The sequence below is a fragment of the Benincasa hispida genome, chromosome 9 (assembly GCF_009727055.1).
Source record: "Benincasa hispida cultivar B227 chromosome 9, ASM972705v1, whole genome shotgun sequence".
NCBI classification, from domain to species: domain Eukaryota; kingdom Viridiplantae; phylum Streptophyta; class Magnoliopsida; order Cucurbitales; family Cucurbitaceae; genus Benincasa; species Benincasa hispida.
In genome coordinates, this window is record NC_052357.1 from 24,256,851 (window position 1) to 24,280,242 (window position 23,392).

The 23,392-nt window shown below is 29.4% G+C and overlaps 1 protein-coding gene across 2 annotated transcripts; it reads left to right on the plus strand.

The window, feature by feature from the left end:
* Positions 1-14,184: 14,184 nt before the first annotated feature.
* Positions 14,185-18,584, plus strand: LOC120087317 (probable glycosyltransferase At5g03795). 2 transcript variants are annotated; one of them, XM_039044289.1, is made up of 5 exons: positions 14,185-14,677; positions 15,814-16,725; positions 16,817-16,947; positions 17,033-17,381; positions 17,633-18,584. In XM_039044289.1, exons 2-5 carry the CDS (start codon positions 15,910-15,912, stop codon positions 18,296-18,298), a joined length of 1,962 nt encoding a protein of 653 aa, XP_038900217.1. In that variant the 5' UTR covers positions 14,185-14,677; positions 15,814-15,909; the 3' UTR covers positions 18,299-18,584. The 2 variants fall into 2 exon arrangements, with proteins under 2 accessions (XP_038900217.1, XP_038900218.1); XM_039044290.1 differs by lacking the exon at positions 14,185-14,677 and adding an exon at positions 14,731-14,754.
* The last annotated feature ends 4,808 nt before the right edge of the window (positions 18,585-23,392 follow it).

Below are 23,392 nucleotides of genomic sequence, written 5' to 3' on the forward strand. Positions count from 1 at the left end.
TAAACTAAGTATATTTTTGGGCTCAATTGAACTTTATCAAATCCATCAGTCATGTGAAAACATGTGGCATCATCAAGATTTGTCATTTTCAATTTTAATTTGGGACACATGTCAACTTTTAATCGGTCCCAAATTATATTATATGTAATTTCGCCATTAATTTGGTAAATGACGTGACAATTCGTGATTGATTCAAAACTTTTCTTTCAACAGGGACTAAATCGTTATAAATTTTAAGTACAATGACTAAATTGTTATACAGTAAAATTCAAGAACTAAATTGTTATAAAATTAAAATTACATTATTCAATCGTTACAAATCAAAGTTTAGAGACTAAATTATTATTTTGTTTTTTTTATGGAAAAATTAACTTTTAACCATTTATAATACGACTCAGGAAACCAATTTTTACGCATGAGGCCACATTAATTTACATTAAAATGTTGTAAAAATTTATGTCATGTGTGCATTTTCAATTAATTTTTTGTATACATTTATTGATTTTTATTCATCATTTTAATTAATGGATAGTATTTTTTAAAATAATTTCGAATATTAAAGTTTGGAAACATTATTAAAACGTTCCCAATTAAAAAGTATTTTGTATTGTTTAACAGAAAGTTTACTCCCTCTATCCTACATGTAGGGAAAGAGAACAAAAATGTATGGAGAAAATAGAGCCAACATGTTTGTTGTATGGTGGCTATTAGGACACAAGCAAGTGGGTGAATGTAGAATTCAACTTTTCTCTTATGATAGGTGGAAAAGTTAAATTTTATTTTTAATTAAGAATGAGATTATTAATGAACAAAGATGTTTGACTACATCATAGGTTAGGTTTATTTTGGTTATCTCAATTTCACGACTTTTTTGTTATTTAGTTTTTAAAAAATATTATTTATTTTTATTTTTTTACTGTGATCAGAGTGATCGAAAAATTACTCAAAATAATCTAAAATAAGAAACTTCTATCAAACTGGTATCTTTTTTAAAAACGTACTTTTTTAACCTTTTTGAGATGTGAAATACCTAGTTTGTCTTTAGTTTAGATGAATCATTCTCCATTTCTCCTCTCTGTGTTTCTTTCTTACATTATCAAAAGATCAAATACCAGAAATGATCTAAATTGAAACTTTGTAAAGTCATTTAAAAGTAAAGATGATTTAATATATTATATAAATTAAAAGTATGATTGGAAAGAACACTAATTAACGTATGAAAACTAGTTGTTAATTAAAATAGAATTGTATAAAAAAAAAAACATGATTAAAACAAAATTAATGTTCGCACAACAAAAGGTGTGTCGTCACTAAGCTCCGATATGTAATTAACTAACCTAGAGTGCGCAATCGCTAAGCTCTTGCTTTGCAATTTTGTTTAGATCAGTTTTGGTATTTGATGTTTTGGTAATAGAAGAAAAAACAGTAGAGAGAAGAAATTGAGAAGTACATTTAAAAGTGAGTATATTTTACATCTAAAAATGTTTTAAAAACATGTTTTTTTTTCTTTTAAAAAAAAAAAAGTGGTCATTTTGATAGAGTTTTCGGATTTTAGGTTATTTTAGATCATTTTCTATTAGAGTGAAATGTGCAAAAATGAGTCTATCTTGAATGCACTCCTTTTTAATGAAATCCTATATATATTTATGAAAATGAGCATATAATTTAAAAATTAAGATTTTTATTGTTGAGTTTCAAGATTCACATTTTCACTATCCAGAAAAAAAATCGAACCCCTCTCTATTTAGTATTTTGATGATTAGGAATGTAAATAAATAGATTTATTAATTAATGTGGACCAAACTCCTAAACTCCAAATATTTGATAAAAAAAAATTGTCATCAACTCTCCAAAACCCAAATTAAAAGGGATTTGACTTTTTGTTTGTGAATTAATGGTCTAAAGTACGCCATTAAATAGAAAATTTCTTTGATTTTAAAATATTGAAGCAAAAGACTGCATGGGAAGGGGTCATGGAAGCCATTCCATGAAGCGAATAGGGCATGCCCACATTTTCGTAACATGAATCATGAAGCTAAATCTTTTTATTCCTTAAACCACTACATTTTTACTCGTTTCTTCTATATAATAACATTATAAAATGAAACAACATGAATTCACGTCCTCTTTCAATCTTTAAATTCTCTCACTCATTCAAGACAACATGTAAAGTGAAGATTTAAATTTTAAATCTTTTAATCAATATTATACAATTTAACCGGTCTGAAACTATGAATAATAATATCAGGAGACAACCAACAACAATTCACTTTTTTTTTTTTTTTGGTCATTGCAAGTTGGTGCCAGAAATAGGTAAACAATGAGATGGACTCACACCTAAACATATTCTTCAAAAAGAGAGAGAACAAACTCTAGCTACAATCACTTAACCTCCCAATTCCCCAACATTGTGAATACATTTCAAATCCTTTTATTTTTTTTTCATCTCTAGCTATATATATTGTCTTGTCCAACAAAAGGCCAGGTGTCTCTCACATATTGCATATTGCAAATAATAATTAAAGCCCATATTATAATTTTGAAACTTTATTTTTTGTTTATTTAGAGATGATACACGTCACCATGCTCTAAAATCCAAAGGATTAGAATGAGTAAATTTAGGGTTTTGCTTTGATCTTGTCTCCCTAAGAAAGTGCTGCACCTCAAAGTCCATCCACTTTTCTGTGTTCCCTCTCGAGTAATTTTTTTAAAAAAAAAAAAATCCTAAATTTAGCATATGTCAAATAATAATAACAATAATAAATCTAAATGCTAAGCATTAAAAAGAATTATAGATAAATTTTAAGATTAAAAATGCGACTAAAGTTCTACATTGACTAAGATAAGTATCAGGATTATTTAGTTTAAATCTTCTTCTTGTAGTTGTAACAGATATATAGATTTTTTTTCTTGTAAATCTTCTATCAATATTTATGTTTGTGTAGATTTGATGTGGATGTTGTTCGATCTCTAGCTTTATCCTTTAATTTTGTTTAATTTTGTTTATAGAATTCTTACGAAGGGGAACTGGTGATGTTCTTGAAGTTGAAGTCTTACTTCTAGTATTCAGCAAAAGTATTATGATTGTTGGGAGAATTCTCTCTAGGCCTTATGGAGTGGAGAAATTCTAACCCTTCAAATAAATGAGAACTTTTTCATTTATAGAGTTTTTAGGTGGGCTTTATGAACTTAGTTTGATTGGTACATATACCTGACCATTGGGCCTAACTAACTGGATTTGGGCCTTAATTAGCTTTTGGGATAAGTTAAACTGGTTTAATTGAACTTTAACCCAAATATTAATATCAAATTTGATCAAATTATTTTATTTGATCCAACGGTCACGATGAAAACACGTGGCATCATCGAGATTTGCCAATTTATGTTTTTAATTTCAATTTAGGATATGTGTCAACCTTTAATTAGTCTCGAATTTGATGATTTTTAATTTCGTCAGTAATTGGAGAAATGATGTGACGATTTGCGACTAGTCCTAATGAAAAATACATATTGATATTTTTATCTCTATTTTGAGGCTCATCTTGGTATCAGAGCAGTCGACGAACATCTTCTCTTTATTTTTCCTCTCATCCAATGGCAAGAACATCTTCTTCTTTCCAAACATCCTCCTTGAACGTATCTCCTCTTAAACATATGTAATATCGTCCTTGTCCATCTAGATTCTACCAATTACGTATAATGGAAAGTTCAAGTCTGTTGCTATCTTAAAACCCCATGCTCTGTTTGGCTATGTTGATGACTCCACCCTCAACCAGATCAATACCTACCCACTGCCCTTACTTCTCAAACAACAACGTCCTCCTCCACTGCTCCACAGACACAAGAAATCAATCCTGGATATCTTTATTGTCATCTACTTGCTCCTATGTCACATTCATCATTTCTACTATGCAACAATTAGGGTTCTCTTTAGAAAATTACCCTCTCAAGATGTGAGGTCCCTTGATTTTTACAATCCATGTTATCTAATAATAAGGAGAAGATTATGGTCAGGTATATACAAGTAAGGATGACCATCTATATTAACGAGGTGTCGATTATATCTAAAGTGGATAATATCATACTAATATATATAGAAGGCTTGTTGTCCCTAAAACTACAATTAAGAAGTTAGTAATACGAGTTAGTCTTTAATTCTCATCAAAGCATAATATTTTTGGCAAGTTTATGATATATTATGAATAAATAATAGATACTGTTAGGGCCTTAGGTGGATTTGAATTTTTTTTAATAGTTTTCAACAACATGTAGGGTGAAGGATTTGAACCTCCACTATAAGAATTCAAAATTTTTTTATCTCAACAATAAAAAATACTAGAAAAAAAAAACATGCCAACCAAGATCATTTCGATAAAAAGAAACTTGTTGGGGGAATATTACGATTGGAAAACTCTTTACCAACGCCAAAACTACACACATCGTCAAAGGGTAGTTTTGTCAATGCATTTCCTTAATATCGACAAATTTCTGCCTTTGTTGAGAGTTTATGTTTAAAACATTTGAATTATGTGACATAATGGTCTTTTTTTGGTATGAGATGAAAGAACGAACGTCCAACTTTAAAGTAGGAAGTGCATGTCAATTACTATTAAGCTAGGCTCAATTCGACTAATTCGAACATGAGTTAATAGTTGCATATTACAGTGGCTTAAAATAGTAAAATTGTATCATTATACTTTGTGGATTTAAAACCATAGTAAGGTACTTCAAACTTTCGTAGGACACTATGATGCTTCTTAACTAATTAAGTGGGGTTATTCGAAATATGTGGGAAGTGATGTATGAATAAAATTATGCTCTTGTTGAATATGCTCATATAGTTCTACACTCCTTAATTATGATATTAAGAATGTTTAATTAGACTTTTTAGCTTCATAATTTTATTCTCAAATGGAAGTTGTGCAAACTATATTCTTGATTGAATTTATCAAAACTTCAAATCCATTTTTTATATTTATTTTATTTTTAAATTTAGCTTTTGAAAATGAAACTTATAATCAACATTGCTTTTATTAAATGATTTCTTTGTTTTGTTATAGCAACTATCTTCAACTATAAAAGTAACTATTAAATTTTTTTTTTTTTTTTTTTTAAGAAGAAACTAATATTTTCATTAATGTCGATGTTTTAAACATTACATGTAACATGATAGGTATAAGCTCATTTTTCATGTAAGTCACTATCACAAGTGAACTTGAAATTTCACTTGTAAAATAGAGAGAGAAATTTCACAAGTACTCTAAAGGAATATTCAGGCATATAGCAGTAATTACAATATCATTTGAAAAAATAGCAAATGACAAAATTCTTTTACATTATGGCAAAATGCCTCCATTACAAGGAATGTGTTTTTTAGTTAATCCTAAAATGCCCTCAATAATATTTTGTATTACATCATAATTTCATTTTGGTCTTCCTATATTATATATAGCCTACAAAATCTCCTATATGTTTGAAACTTTGAGATAATAACAAATATTTGTTTTCAAATCTTGCTATTTTCCATTTCTTTTCTCTCTCTCTTTTATATATATATATATATTCAAATCTCATATTATTCTTATTGTTTCGATTCATCCATTCTTTTCTTATTTCATTATACATTTCATTTTATATATTTATTTTGTTTCTTCTTCTTTCTTTCCCGGAGTTATTACCTAAATACTTACTATAAACTTATGTTATAGAGGAGCTGACTTTCTTAGAGCGCAGTCATGATACATTTTCATGCTCCAAATTATTCTTCACCAATTCTTTTATAAACACCAAAGAAAATCTTGATAGTGAGAATGCGATGAAGGCTTGATAAAGGAAAATAGATATGGTGAATTCGAAATCAGAAGATGAAGAGGAAGAGAAATAATTAATGGATAATTATTTTTGTATTCTCAATAATTTTAGTCCCTTATTTCACAAGATTATAACTTTCCAGTAAGTAGTCTATTTACTTCTTTCTTTTGTTGTTCACCAATTTTTCTTCAACGATATTAAAATCACAATGTAATTAACTTATGAATATTGATTTTTAAAAAATTATTATTTGCTTCTTTCTTTTTACTCTTTTGTTATTTGCTTCTTTCTTTTCCTTTTACAAGATGTAATACCGTTTTAATGAAGCTCAATTAAGGAAGAGGGAAATTGGGTTGTATAGCATCATATCATTTTTACAAGGTGTTATACCGTTATTTACTTCTTTCTTTTCTTTCTCCATTTTTTAATCAGTGATTTTTGAAACTTCACTCTACTCCAATTTTTCATTTATGCTTCCTTCTTTTTCTTCGTCTTTTTTTTTTTTTATGTTATCTTATTTTCAAATATCACTTTATCTAAAATTTTTGTTTTCCTATTTATTTATTTTTTTTTTTTTTGCACAATCATAAAACTTGTTAAGGATTTGTTATATTTGATTGAGAATTTGTATTTATTGTTTACGATTTTGAAGTAAGTATCATCTATCCACCATTTTTTTTTTGTAAGTATTTATATAGAGCTTTAGTTCTAGATTATAAATACACAATAATTATGTTCTCATATGTTGTTGTGAGACAGTAGTTAGTATAGTTTAATGGTTAGAATACCCATTTGTGGTATGTTCCAATTGGTATACTTCGAAAAACTGTCGAGAGAGGTTTGGTCCATTTTTCTATATTAAGTTTTTATTTATCGGGTTTCTTATTTTCAACTTTTGATTTGTTTTGTGTTGTCTATTTTTACCATTTAATTAAGATTTGGTTAGTTAGTTACAACCTAATTTAGGGGAAATAATCTTTTTTATTAGCATTAAAAGATCTGAGTATTTTTTAAATAGAGAATGTAATCTATAGGGTATTTATGACATTCACAAATTATTAATCAATTATTTATTTAATCAATTTGCTATTTTTCAAAACCTAAAATGAGTTTGTCATATCTTTAAATGAAACCTTAAAAATTGTCCTTTCTTCTGTTAGCCCAGTTTTTAGATTAGGGCCTAAAGCCCATTCAATCCGGATGATAGACCACAGTCCTAGAACCCAATTTTGGGCCTAAAGCCCATTCAATTCTAAACCTCTTATTGGGCATATGTCCTTCCTTTTTGGGCAAAGTATACCTGCAATCATAAGAAAAATTGGGTTAATAAGGTGAAATCACAAAATTTAATAGATCGTTTAGAAAAAAAAATGGATAATTATAATAGGTAGAATTTTTATGGTTAATATAATAATCAAGTGAATAATGATTTTTTTTAAAAAAAATCGTAAATATAGCAAAATCTATACTCTATTATTGAGACTTTTATCGGTGATCGATTGTATTACTAATTGACTATTATTAACTATATAGTCTATCACACTCTGAAAATTGGACATAAATTTTGTTACATTTACAAATTATTTTATATTGTATTATACCTGTAAATATTTTAAATCTGAATGGCCCTATAAATTAGTAAAATATCTTTGTTATTGTATTATAATTGAACTTAATAAATGGTTTAAATACTCCAAATCATGAAAGGTCGCTTAAGGGTATAATCGGAGTAATCGATTGGAATCTAATATTTAAAGAACCATATCAAATCTCATAAATTAGAGGATTATTGGACATAAAAAAATAAATTATAAGCTAATTCTACAAGATATCTAATTAATTGTAACAAAATTAATAGATCATTCTCGATGGTCTAAAAATGACCAAATCAAAATTCGGGTGAATAAAGTAAAAAAAAAAAATGCAATTAAATTAACACATATACTTTGTACTTCTTAGAATTTAAAAAATGGTAAAAGTGAATTTCAATATGCACCCATCTTTATGTATCCGCTTCATTATCGATGCACGAAAAAAATTAAAATATTTCAAAAAAGAAATAAGATGAATTTGCCACATCACAATTTATTAATAGACAATTCGATGAGATGTAAAAAAAAAGGTGTTGCTCGACATGTACCAATTTATTACCTTCATACAAATTTTCAGAGACTAATCATCCACATGCTTACTGCAAGTTATGATTAGTTAATAAGGGTGTACATAGATTGGGTTTGGAGTATTCGGATTGGCTATCCGAGTGACTCGAATAGGGTCTGCAACCAAACCCTTAAAATTCGGGTTGGGTTGTCCGTGTAATTAATTAATTATTTATTTTATTATCATTTTTATTAACTTAAAATTCTTAAATACTTAAATATGTATAGAATACATATTAATAACTAAAATTTCATAGAACTCAAATGTTAAATATCAAAATCCAAGATATCTATATAAACTTCAAACATACATCATAAAAATATGCATGAGATATAATATTAATAAGTTATAATATATATATCTATTTATATCTATTTTAATAATATTAGAAACTCGGGTTGGATTGGATCAACCCGAATTTTAAAAAATGTAATCCGGATCTAACTCAATCCGAAAAAAGAATAAAAAATTCAATCTAACTCAACCCAAAATTAAAACAAACCTAACTCAATCTTTATGGGATAATCCGAATTGTTCGCATTATCAAATCATGGGACACCCTCGTTAGTTAATATAAAAAGGATGGTTTTTTTTTTGTCTTTATGTGAATACTCTATTCAAGAGACGCATTCATAAATATTTTTTTTATTAGTCTTCCTCGCATTCATATAAAAAAATTATTAAAAAAAAATGGTTGAATACCTCTCTTCAAAAGATGCATTCATGAAAATGAAAAAATAATAATAATCTGCGTCAACTAACAATGTCAAAGACATTTAAAAGGGAAGGTAAGGACAACCCACTTTTTCCACTTTCCTTTTCATTCTTTCTAACTTTTTTTTTTCTTTTTAAATTACAATTTTCCAAAACTTGTGGATTAACTTCTATAATTATTTTTATAATTCTATCTAAATTATGCCCATGCACCAATTAACACCTTCCTAATTTAGTAAAAAAAAAAAGTGAAATACATCATTGTTTCATTAAACTTCTAAATTATTATAAGTGATTCAATTTAAGCTGTTTACTAAGATTAAACATCTCATTAGTGTTTGATTTAAGTGAATTCATATAATATTATTATCACTATAAAAAAAACGCATTCGTAGTTGATCTAGATCGATATCATCATCGTCTATTTTAACTTGTTCGTCGTTTGTGGCAATAGTTGAATCACAATGCTCATTCTCCACATTATGACTTTCTAACTCAATAGTAGTTTCAATTTCTCTTGCTGAGGTTGGACTTGGGACATGAGTTGAGATATATATAGTTCAACTCTATTTGGAGGGTATAGAGCGTTGCTCATCATAAACCATATATCAGCTTCACCTCGTAATGGTATAGGAATGTAGAAGTAGATCCCGCTACATAACTACCATATTTAAATATTACCTCTACCTCATCATCTCTATCTATGGATAATGCATCACATAATCCATCGATTAATGTGTTGAAGTCAACTTGGCAATGCATGTTTATTATCATATTCTATACCGTTTCGCCCATTAACGATGTTTCCATGCATTTAGCATACAAATCCCACAACGTCCATTGTAGTTTGACCAATGCAAACTAATATTTATCACTACGTAAATAAAGCCAGCTATATTAAAAAAATATTGCACTCAAAATGAAATTTTAATTTGACCATTTAAAACATTTAATAGTTTTTGTTTGAACATTTAATTAGACCAACTATATTTAAAAAATATTTAATTTTTTGATTTTATTCATCATTTATTTGTTAAAAAAATGTTTGTTCGAACAATAGGTTGAAAATAGAAAGTATGCATTAGTGTTTAATTCTTTAAAAAAAATGCCTAATTAACATATTTGGACGCAGGTTGGATGACATTCTCATTTCCTATTTTTTGTTTCAAGTTTCCTATTTCTAAAAAGAAATATTTTTTTAAAAAAATAATATCCACCTTAAACAAAATAATAATAATAATAAAATAGGTACAAAATCATGTGAAAATTGATTTTCTATTAAATGACGAAAATATTAATGATAAATATTCTTACTATAGACATGCATCCTCATTTAGGAAATCAATGATAAATATTTTTTTTTATATAGACATGCATCTTTGTTTTTTAATCATCATAAAATTTACAATATTATGGTGAATAATACAACTTAACCTAACGTAAGAATGCCTATAACACAAAATATATGTAACAAAAAAAATATAAAAAAAATTGTAAACATAATAATAATGATAATGATGGAATAAACCAATGACTAAATATAACAACAACAACAATAATAACATTAACATTAACATTCAAACATTCAATATTCAATAATCAATACATCATTTCAAATAAAAGTAAATAACTATATACATAATCTTTGAATTATCGATTGTAGAATTTTTCTCAGAAATAATATCCACTGTAAACAAAATAACAAAAAAAATGATATAAAATTATAGACATCTTAGACACTTACATTTTTGTTTAATTGGAGAAATAAAACATCCAATTAACCTACTATAAAATAAATTCTCCAATTAATTCATTATAAAATAACACGTCTATATTTCCCCATTTAATCCACTATAAAATAAAGAAATAATATCTACTATTAAAAAAACACTTACATTTTTTTATTTTTTTGTTTTTTTTTTAATTTTTGTAGTCTATGTACAATTACCTTACATTTCTAAGAGTGTCTAATAAATCTCTAAGTTTTTTTTAATAGTCCATCTAATAAGTTTTTTTATAGTACATTTGATTTTGAGTTTATTATGTCCTTTGACTTATTGAAATTTTTTTTAAAAAAAAAACTATAACCATTTAGAAGTCTAATAACCTATTTTTAATAGTTAATCTGAATATATATAACCAAATGGTAATCGCATGTAATTCTCCTTTCTCATATTATCACAATCAATACAAAAAAGTTAACCCACTATAAAAAAAAAATCAATACAAAATTATAAAAATTTTAATTTTCTATTAAAAATATATCAATTTACTAAAAGAAAAATATTGCACCTTACCAAAAAAAAACTTCAAATGATAGTTTGTAGAATTTCTTATTCGAAATAATATTCACGGTAAACAAAATGAAAAAAAAATCAGTACGAGATTATAAAAAACTTAATATGTTATTAAATAACAAAAATATATCAAACCAAAAGAAATATTGTACTAAAACAAATTAATAATATGAAGATGGTGGAAATTGTGATGGTTGTTAAATTTGGGGAGAAATATTTTGAAGGTGTTACAAGAATGGCTGGTGAGAAAATATGAAGGAGATGGAAGACTGGTTCTCGATGTTTAGGGAGAAAATGAAGGAAGAAGGAGGAAACGGGTAGAATTTATGTTGATATTAAAATGGAAAAAGACAAAATTAAAAAGAATTCACGATCAACGAGGCGCTACACGACAGGCGGACAGGTGGTCTATTATTATTTTTTATATAAAATTGAGAGAATATTAATAAAAAAATAATAATATATTCATGAATGCGAGACAAAAAACCACCAATTTTTTCTAAATAATTTGAAAACTTCCTTTTTTACATAATTAAAATCTAATAGGAAAAATATTAGCTTGCTAGCCACAACTCAGCTAGATCAATATTTCAATTCTAATAAAAAAAAAATAGAGAAAACGAGCACATCCTAAAAAAATTAGAGGAAACGAGCAGATATTTGATCTTTATGGAATGCAATTTTTCATTTGTGCCGTTAACATAAGTTTAATTTTTTTTTTTATTACTTTGTTTTAATTCTTCAGAATAGTCTCTAACTATTTTTTAAAATATTTTTAGAAAATAATTATCTAGATGGATTAAGGATATGTTTGGAATGCATTTTGAAGTGTTTAAATTTGAAAAAGTCATTTGGTGTTTGGAAGAATGGATGGAGAATGGTTTAACAAATGCATAATTTTCCATTCGTCAAATAAGTAAAAATTGGTAGTGCTTCAATGACTCTCCATAACTTTATAAGAGTTCACTCAAAAACAGATTTTGAGTTCAAGCCTTATGACGACAACGAATGCCACTACCTTCACATGATGAAAGAATCATGAAGATGCCAACGAAGAACATAAAGTTTCAATTCGTGAAATGGAGATGAATGAAGAACATGATCGAATTGCACAACTTTTTATATCTAGTTGATATCATATTATATATGAAAAATTATTATTATTTATGTCTTATTGTTAGAGATCAATTATTTTTTCAAAGTTATATATTTACATTTCAAGATATTTCTGCTTTTAAAATTGAATCATCAAAAAAAAAATCAAAAAAATGAATTTAATGTTTGGTTTTAACTTCAATAAAAAAAATTCAATAATCTTAAGATAGTGTGTGATTAAGTTCAAAATATATATCTTTCTAAAAAAACACAAAAAACAAAAAAACAAAATACATGCGATTTTTTATGAAATTAGTCCATAATGTTTTAATAGTTCTTTATGGTAATTTGAAGTATAAATGTTTTCTGGCATATAACAATCCAAACAAAATTATGTATATAAATACTTGTGAAAAGTTCTAACCAAACATGTAAGTGTTTAAATTTGAAACACATTTAAGAAAAATATTCTAAAAAAATGTATTCTTGAAGAACACTTTTTTCGTTGACAATCCAAACACTTAATGTTGCCATGTTCTTTAAAATTATGCTCAATTTTGTGAATTTTTGCAATCATTTTAGAAATCAAGGTGATTTTTATGAACGATACTATGTTTTAAAATTTTTATTTTTAAGTTTTTTTTTTTAATGTTGGTGCAATGCGTTGGGTGGAGATTGAATGGTGACAAATGATTTGACCACACATTGTTAGACGGTGCTTTAATTTTACTGGACAAAATTTGTATAATGAAGAGATGTATTTTTCAATGTCGTTTTCTTTTCCATTTTCTCAATCCAATTACTTGATCATGAATTCGTATTTTTTCACCTATGGATATATATACACTTCAATTTTTCTAAAAAAACCAGTATATTATATAAAATTACCACTTTAATTTTAAATTTGAAAATATTCATTTCAATAAATAAAATTATTTCACTATTTTGAAATTAGTAGTCATATATTTAGTTGAACTTTCGACAAGATAACGTTTTAAGTCTTTGAATTTTTGATAAATAATTTTGTTTAGTCTATTATTAATACTTTTCAATAAGTTTAGAGGACCATTATTGAGTTTAATAGCAAATGAGATGAATATTTAAATCTCTAACTTTTTTTTAAAAAAATATATGTCTTAATTATTTATAATTTGCAACAACATTTATATAGTCGATTAAAAATATTTTAAAAAATTATAATATGAAAGATGACGACATGTTTATTAATTAATTCTATCTTTTCGTGCACCTTGATCTATACAAGTAAATATTAAAAGAGAGATGGTCAAGCCAGAGATTAATATGAAAATTAAAGTACAATTATCCACTAAACTATATTTAAATTGGTGTAAGGTAGTGAATCATGGGATTCTTTTTTGTTGAGTCGTTGACTTTCTTCTTTTTTCTATTTCTTTTATCACTTTTTGAGTATTAATCTTCACTTGTTAACTCAATTGTTTAAAGAAGCCAATAGTGTCCGTGTGAATACTGTACTATGAAAACTAAAAATAAAAATAAATTGTCATTAAAGGCTAATAGTGTTTAATCGGTTAAATGTTAAATTTAGTCCCTATAGTTTCGAGAAAGTTAGAGTTGTCCATATAGTTTATAATTGAAATTCAAGCTATAGAGACTATTTAGGAGATTTTATCCAACTATAAAGACTAAAAGTCTAACTTTTAAATTCATAAAGATTAAATTTTAACCCATTTTTCCCTCTCAAATTATAGACAAGATTTAAAATGTCAATGTCGATGGAAATATCAATATATTAAATTAAAGAAAGTTCGATGAAAATATCTATAATTTCAAATGACATTTTTTAAAATATTATAAAAAATTAAATTTATATTATGTCTATATTAATGATATTTTATTACTTATTTTATATGTTTCATAAATTTTTCTACGATCCAATAAAAAAAAATATCGATTCATCATATTAATATCCTACTCATAAAAATGTAAAATTATTGTATGGATGTAATTTTAAAACTATTAATTGTAGGAACAAAATTTGTAAATTAAAACAATAAATGTTTGTGAAAAGGAAAACAATGTTAAAGTCTACAAACCAAAAATAAAATAAATAAATAAATAAACAAAGATTTAGAAAGCGATTTCCTCGGCAGCGTGTAAGAAAGCGAGACAAATGAATCCGTTGGTTTAGGCCCAAATGACGGCGACCGATACCGCCGTCTCTTTTGACCAAATCGGCGGCGGCCAGTCACTAATCAACGGCCGGCGTTTCTTTACACCATTTCACTGAACATCAAATCAACGGCCTCTCTTCTCCGGCCGCCCCTCTTCCAAACCATTAAATATAATTTTTGAACACAGAACACGAAAGCAGAAAAATCAGTAGCAGAAGCAGCAAGCAAAGTAGCAAATAACACTTCATATTCAATTACTTCACGTTCTCCAACCATCTTCTAGAGCCCGTAGAAGCCACGTAGCTCCTCGGTAATCGAATCGATTTTCGTTATTTGTTTCGATCCTGAGAAACCACGTGAATCCCAGAAAAGAATTTCAAATGGGTCTGAATCGCGATTCTTAAAATTACCCTTCGAAACGCATTTCGTGAGTTCAATTTTTTGAAGGTTTGAATCTTGTTCTCTCTTTTAGTCTATTTCTTTGGAATTTTTGGTTCGTTTGTACAGAAATCGAGTATTTTCTGGTGGGTTATTCGAGATCGTCTCTGGGTTTTAGGAATTCGAATAATGAATTTATTTGACTGTGTTGTGTTAATGGATGTGGTTCATGTTTTTTTTTTTTTTTTTTTTTTTAAATTGAGTTTTACTTTCTTTCATGGACCAGATCATTGGTTCAAATTTCCTTCCTTCTGATCTTCAATTTGATCTTGTTGTTGCTATATGTTTGAAATCCTGGATTTCTACTTGCTTGATTGTAGATGAAAGAGTATCTTCATATGCGTTAATTTTCATTAACTTGATGTTTGCCCAAATTCAAAAATGGCAGAAATGAAATGCAGCTCAACAGCATTTTGAAATGCTTTGATTTAAATTACACTTCCCATTTCTTGTAGTTCATTCATTTTTATTTATTTGTTTATTTTTTGTGAGTTCAACCAACATGAGTGGAAGATCGAACGAGGGATCATTAGGATAGTAATGAGTAACTTATCCACTGAGTTTCTTTCAAGTTTCAACTTAGAATTTAGAAAGATGGATTTTACAGATCTAGTAGCTCTACCACTGTCAGCTTTTATTGTGCTTAAATGAAACATTAATAATGTTTTAAAGCATGAGGAGTTATAATTCCATAACTTATCTCTCTATTTGATTTATTCCCCCATTAATGCATGTCTTGCTGTTTTTATTATTGGTATATTAACAGAGGAATGAATCATTTTATAGTTTTCTTTTTAATATTTATGGCAGGGTGTTTAATTTTCATCATAATAACAAAGGAATCAATCAAATTATACTTTCCTTTGTCTTTTAGTTGGTTTCATCTAAGTTAGAAATTCTTCTGATCCTGGTGAGGCAGATCTTATAAATCTTGTAGATCTGTAGCCTCTGTTTTACTTTAATGGTAAGGGACTCAATGTGCTTATTGCCTTGAACGAATCATTGCTTTTGCTTTTAGTGCATGATGGTGTTATAATTTCAATTTTTTTCCCCTTCCATTACTGCTTGTGTTGCTGTCTTTATTCTTGGTATATTAACAGAGGAATGAATCATATTATGGTTTTCCTTTTTAATATTTATGACAGGGTGTTTTCCATCCTGGTCTGGGGTTTTAAAATATCTGCAAGGTTTGATTATGGTCATTAGAAGTCATCAAAGTATCAATCGCACAGTTTTTCAAAATGGGTCAAGAACTCTTTTCGATATCTCGAATCGATACAAAAAGAGTGCTGTGGCTGATGGGGCTGATGTTTGCCATGATTTTGGCTTTTCAATACTTTGAACTTCCATATGGGTTTTCTCTGTCTTCTTTACTTTCTGCTGGTAAGGTTTCGGTCATAGGAGAAGGAAGCTCTCATTCCCCTGTCAGTGATCCAAAATCGAAGACTGAGATCGTTGCCGATACCCCACTTGAAGAACAGAGAGAGGATGAATTTGTACCAGAAGAAGATCATACCTTGAAAGAGTCATTAGAATTAGACATGGATAATGATGCTAATAAGTCTTCCTCATCTGGGGATTCGATGGAGCCTGTTGATAATTCGACAGTTGATGATGAATCTGCTGATGGGGATTTGCAAGGAAATAATCAAAGCTTCGATGGGAAAGACAGCTCTTTACAAAATGATTCGATAGGAATAAATGGAACAGAAAGCTATGTTTCGACATTAGGGTATAATAATCACTCGGGAGATAACTTTGCAGCCTCGCCTGCAGTTCCGCCAACAAGTTCATCTTCATTGATAGTGGGGAATACAAGTAATATTGCTACAAATACATCAAGCCACAACGTGTTTGTTGGATCAAATGCTCCTAACACTTCTGATAAACCTGATAAGAGTGAGAAAACTGAGCAATGGCGCCGTAATGACAATACATCAAAAAACAAGTCAGTCTCTGAGGAGAAGAAAGTGCCTAAAGCCCCCTTTTCAGGAGTATATACAATATCTGAGATGGATAATTTGTTGTTTGAAAGTCGCACGTCCAACAGTCCGCTTGTAAGTGCTGAAACATTTTGTCTTAATGGAATGTCTCTCAAAATCGTAGTCAGTTTAAACAATTATCTGGTGTACCTCTCAAATTATGCAGGTACCATGGTGGTCTTCAGCTGCTGATCAGGAACTGCTACAAGCAAAGTTACAGATCGAGAATGCACCCGTGATAGATAATGACCCAGATCTTTACGCTCCTCTGTTTCGAAATGTTTCCATTTTCAAAAGGTGGGATTATAATTCCAGCATGGACTCAATTTTGCAAATAGCTAGATGTTTTTGGTGTTGATTTATGTTGCATCCTATCTTGCAGGAGCTATGAACTGATGGAGAGTACTCTCAAAGTGTACATTTATAGAGAAGGAGAGAGACCAATCTTTCACCAGGGTCCGCTCCAGAGTATCTATGCTTCCGAGGGGTGGTTCATGAAGATACTAGAATCAAACAAAAAATTTGTTACTAAGAACCCAAGAAAAGCTCACCTATTTTACTTGCCATTCAGCTCTCGACGATTGGAAGAGGTCTTATACGTTCACGACTCACACAACCATAAGAACCTCATACAACACCTCAAGAACTACTTGGACTTCATTGGTGCAAGATATCCTTACTGGAACAGAACTGGAGGAGCCGATCATTTTCTCGTTGCATGTCACGACTGGGTAATTCTTTCTCCATTCTAGTCATTTACGTTGTCAATATTCAATATCCTTTTCGAAACTCAAATGGCATTCCATATAATGCATTTTAGAATCTTTTTTACGACTTGTGTATGCTTGGACAAGAGAGGACTGCTATGAATTGATTTGCAAAGCGTGTTCGGAGCCTCTCGAACACCATGTGAACTGTCAAATTAGCTGTGAATTAGAATATCATTATCTCGATTTGCTAATATATATAAGCATGACCTCAGGCACCAGCAGAAACCAGGAAATATATGGCAAGGTGCATAAGAGCTCTGTGCAACTCCGATGTCAAAGAAGGTTTTGTTTTTGGCAAGGATGTATCTCTTCCCGAAACATTTGTGCGTGTTGCTCGGAATCCTCTAAGGGATGTCGGGGGCAATCCTCCATCGAAGAGGCCGATCCTCGCCTTCTTTGCAGGAAGCATGCACGGCTACTTACGGTCAATTCTCCTCGAATATTGGGAACGAAAAGACCCCGACATGAAAATCTCGGGCCCAATGCCAAAGGTCAAAGATGCAAAGAACTACCTGTGGCACATGAAGAACAGCAAATACTGCATCTGTGCCAAAGGTTACGAAGTCAACAGCCCCCGAGTCGTTGAATCCATCTTGTACGAATGTGTTCCTGTGATCATTTCGGATAACTTCGTGCCTCCACTGTTCGAGGTTCTTAACTGGGAATCATTTGCAGTTTTCGTTGCGGAAAAAGACATTCCGAATCTGAAGAAAATCCTCCTTTCAATACCAGATAAGAGGTATAGGGAGATGCAGATGAGGGTGAAGAAGTTGCAGCCTCATTTTCTATGGCATGCAAAGCCTCAAAAGTATGATATGTTTCATATGATATTACACTCCATTTGGTACAACAGACTTTACCAGATTACACCAAAATAGTGATTTTTTTTCATTCTTCTCTTGTTCGAATAAGGTGGGAATTTTTGTATAAATCTAAATTCATTTTTTTAAAAAGGTTTTAATGAGCAAAGTTTCTCTGTAATTATCATTTCTTTATGTTTTCCTCTTTGTATAGAGATAGGTTCTGTATTGTTTTATTCATTTATAGCTGTGTAGACAGACATAGCATATTCTTGTATTTTTATTTTTTCTAAGATCTATTTTTGTTTTTTCTTTCTAATTTAGACTAATTTTTTAATGAAAAAATCATTCTTACTGTTTTTTATTAATTGTTTGACCACCAAAAAAATTAATATGTAGTTCTCGGACCAGTGGTGATATTGTCTTTTAGGAGTTGTTTGATAAATGGGTATGAGTTATTGAGTTGGGTAGGTATTTATTACCTATGTTTGTTAAGTCCCTAAAGAAAACTATGGGTATTAAAACTCCATTTTTTACTCACTCAAAACTTTCTTTTTTATCCCCTCAAAACTAACTCTAGAAATTAATATATTTTCATTTCTTTTTCTCTTCCCTCATCTTTGCTGTTTAGATCTAGATTTTTTTTTTTAATAGTCAAACCTATGGGTTATTAAAACTCATTTTTTACCCACTCAAAACTCTCTTTTTTATCCCTCAAAACTAATCCTATAAATCAATATATTTTCATTTCTTTCTTTCTTCCATCATCTTTGTCGTTTGGATCCAGATCTGATTTTTTTTTCTTTATCGTCAAACCTTTGGATTCTATTTTTATTTCTTTCTCTCTTTCCTCATCTTTTCCATTTAGATCCCCAAATATACTATCCATATTATATAAAAATAAACCGTATGATAGGTGAAATAATAAAGTTAAGTTAACAAGATTCAATATATATACATACAATATACCAATTAGTAATTGAGATAATTACCTTCAATATATATACATACATTCAATATATATAGATACAATATATAATATACTAATTAATTGAGCAGCAATATGAAATATATTTTGTTGGTATGTTTTACCGATTGAAGAGAATTAGAATTATTATAGTTTTTTAAAAGAATATATGCAAAATAATATATTATGTTCTACAAATTGAGAAAAAAAAATTGAGATTGTTCAGTTTATGTCATAAATGATTTGAGAAAATACGTATATATTTGAAAATTAATCAATAATAACAAAACATAAAACTAAAAAATAAAAGAATGAAATAAAAAAACAAACAGAAAAAAAATAGAACTAATCTCATTCACAAAAAAACTATATCAAATCCTCCAACTCAACTCAACTCTGCACAAAAAACACACACAATAATTACCAACTCAACTCAACTCTGCAAACAAACACAACAATTTAACTTCCCAAATAATTTACTCTCCAACTAATAATTACCAAATCAACTCAACTCAACTTTTTTACTTTTATCACATACCAAACACACTTTTAGAGTTTTATGTATTTGAACCTCCAGTTTAAAGAAAATTAATATATATTAATTATCGTTAAAATATGCTGATAAGGTTAATTAAAAATTGATTAAAAATTTACTTTTGGTCTTTGATGGAGGTTGATTTAGTCTTTAAACAACTTTAGTCTTTAAACAACCTTGTTTGGTAAAATGTTATTATGAAGCAATACAATGTGTACTTTAATTTGTGAAATTTGGTATTATGATTTAGTGAATTTTATTGTATAACCACATCAATGAACTAATTAGGAATCTATTGGAGTTATTTGGAACGCTGAGTTGAGATATGATGTTTGGAGTTTATATATCTATGTTTGGGATGTAGAGTTATTTGGTTTGAGTTCATATATCTGTATTTGGGGTGCAGAATTGAATTCATATGTCTAAGATATCTGATACAGTTTTCTGAATTATCTGCATTTATGATAACCATTTTTTTAAAAACTTTTTTATTCATTAATTTTACTCATTTTTGTGTTGAATAAAGTATGACTGCAATTCTTTTAATTTTTGAAGTTTTTCTTTCTTTTTTTTTTTTTTGACAATGAATAACAATTAACCCATTATATTTATTGCAGTCGGTGTGATCATAATCCATTTAACATATTGTCAGCGATGTCCTTCTACCAGTAGCAAACAGAGCCGAACATAAATTCACCAATCAAATTTTTTTACTTGTTAGCATAAATACTTTATATCTATATTGAATAGATAAACCCTAGAATCATTCATGTCAAATGGTTAATAATATCTACATATCGAATTCCATTGAAAGATTGATGATGACTCTAAAGTGGCGACTATTATCTTCCTCAACCAAAGCTCCAAATGCCCTAAATGGGACAAATTGCAAGCGAGCTGAAAAATAGACCGCAAGGAGCTTTACCGAGCTCAACTGAGCTCCCTCGCAATACTGGGGGTAACGGGAAGGAACAATGCTTAGCAGTCTCCTTGCTAAGCGACAACATGACTTTGTATAGTTAAATAAAATGGGAACCAATGAGAATTCAAAACTTTTGAGTTTTGATTCCTAATTTTTCTCCACGATTTTCATCTTCATTTTTTTTTCTTCTTCTTCCTATTGTTGCTCTGTATTCTTACTTTGTCATAAATTTTTTTAATTGAATCTCTCCCCATCATCTTAACGGCTAATGAAGTACCACTACATTTCTTGAACATTTTTACTTTTAATTCTTCCAAATTTGGAAGATCATCATAGAACAAATCTTCATCATTATTTATTGTCAGAAAATGTTTCAGGAAAAAAATCTCAATTTTAGGGTTTTTTTTTTATGTGTTACATACTATTCAACTAGATACAAACTTTTCCAAATATTATTAACACTAATTTGATATGTGAATTCAATTAAATAAAAATATATTTTACAAATTTCTACGTATAAAATTGCACTTAATGTAGACAAAATACTATTATTTATATAATCAACAATCCTATAACATACTTTTATAGTTATCAGTCTTATAATAGTCAAAAGTAGTTGTCGAAGTTGATTATCAAAGAAGATTTTTGTTGGAGTTTGTAGTTGGAGGTGGTTGTCGAAGCCTAAAGTTGGTCACATGAAGGTGGTATTGGAGATGGTAGCTAGAGTTTGTCGTCAGTGGTGGTTTTTAGAGTCCAAAATTGGTCTTCAAAGTTGGTCGTGCGAAGGTGATCGTTGAAGTTGATCGTTGTTATTACAAATAATGAATTCAACTTCAAAGTTGTTAGAAATTAGTTACAAGGTGTCTTTATATACATATGTATTTTCTTATACAAGTAAGAGAGTGGGAAAAAAACTGAGAGATCAAGATAGCTTAACAACTTATCTTGTAATACTTCTTGATTGTAACTCCCATATCAGAAATCACCAGCTTCTCCGTGGACGTAAGTTATCTTTGGCCGAACCACGTAAAAACCTTTGCATTCTTCTTCTTCCCTGATCTTCTTTTACTCTATCGTGCACATTTTACTCTATTGTGCACCTTTTGACTCCTATCGTGTACCTTGGCACTCCTATCGTGTAGACTCTCACTCGGCAGCGGACCCCATCGTCTAGACGATCTTCGGGAAATCCTTCATCGTCTAGACGGATCTTACTTCGTCTAGACGAATCACAACCTTACCTCCAATAACCTAGACGATACTTGCCTTCATCGCCCAGACGATCTCCGATAGTATCTCCCTCTGGTTCTTTTTCTCTTTTCTCTCGGTTTCTTTCTGCAAAAAGAAAAGAGAAGAATAGTCATTGAAGTGTCTACAATTTCCAGAGTGCTTGAAATTAATCTCGACCATCAAAGTGTAGGGTGAAGATCATTCTTCTCGTAGATTGTGCTTTTAACACACTATTTTGTGTTCAAGTGCTTTCCATCAGTGGTATATGGTTTTCACATCGGGCTAGGCTTTCAATTAAACCTAAATCAACTTTGTTTTCAAGAAGACAATGTTTTAATACAGCCCATCTAAACCTATCAATCCCCACAATCGTCGAAGATAATTTTTATTGGAGTTTGTAGTCGGAGGTGGTTGTCGAAGCTCGCAGTTAGTCGCATGAAAGTGGTAATAGAATTGGTTACTGGAATTTTATCGTTGGAGGTGGTTGTTGAAGCCTAGAGTTAGTCATCGAAGTTGCTCGCTTGAAGGTGGTTGTTGAAGCCTAGAGTTAGTCGTCGGAGTTACTCGCTCGAAGGTGGTTATTAAAGCTCAGAGTTAGTCGTCGGAGTTGCTCGCTCGAAGGTGGTCATCGAAAGTGATCTTCATTGAAGCTTGTAGTCGAAGCCTACGAACGTTGTTGTCGGAGTTAGTTATCAGAATTTGTTGTCGAAGCCCAAAATTGGTCGCATGAAGGTGGTCGTTGGAGTTGGGTCAATGGATTTTATCATCAGAGGTGGTCGTCGGGGCCTAGAATTGATCATCGGAATTGATCAGTGGAGTTTTTATCGGAGGTAGTTGTTGGAGTTCGGAGTTGATTTCTGGAGTGTAACAACAATGGTCGTCGATAGTTTGGGTAGAGCAACATTGGAAGAAATGAGAGTTGTAATGAGTTGGGGTGACTTGGTAAAATATCAACTCAACTCCACCAATATTTAAAGTTGGTAGACCAAGTATTGAGTTGGTATATTATACCAACTCAACTCAACTCATGCTGGTGAGCCAAACACCCCCATTACGTTAGCTATAAAGTTCAAATCCTTGAATAATAAAAGGCAACATTTAATTTTGATAATATTTTTACGGTTAGGAATTAAATTGTTACAAACTAATATTCATGGATTAAATTGTAACAAAATCGATAATTTAAGGACTAAATTGTTACAAATAAAAATTCATGGACTAAATTTGTTACCTTTATAAAAGATTAGAGACGAAAACCATTTTTAACCTACTGCTATATTCAACAGCAAATTGACACTCTTCCATCATAGTATTTTCCTATATGGTAATTGTGGGATAGGGAGATCGAACTTTAGATTTTGAGGTTGATAATATAATTATGATAGTTGAATTGTGCACATGTTGACTTTGTTTTTAATTCCTTCAAATGAATATAAAAGTTGCAAATAAGTAATATAACACCATCATCTAATGCTATTTCGAACTGTTTAATACAAATTCCTTAATTTTCAAAGAAGT

Excerpts from the sequence above, each read along its gene's own strand:
- LOC120087317 (XM_039044289.1), top strand. The coding sequence starts at position 15,910 with ATGGGTCAAGAACTCTTTTCGATATCTCGAATCGATACAAAAAGAGTG. Across the intron at positions 16,948-17,032 it reads AATGTTTCCATTTTCAAAAG|GAGCTATGAACTGATGGAGA; the intron begins GTGGGATTATAA and ends CCTATCTTGCAG. Across the intron at positions 17,382-17,632 it reads TCGTTGCATGTCACGACTGG|GCACCAGCAGAAACCAGGAA; the intron begins GTAATTCTTTCT and ends GCATGACCTCAG.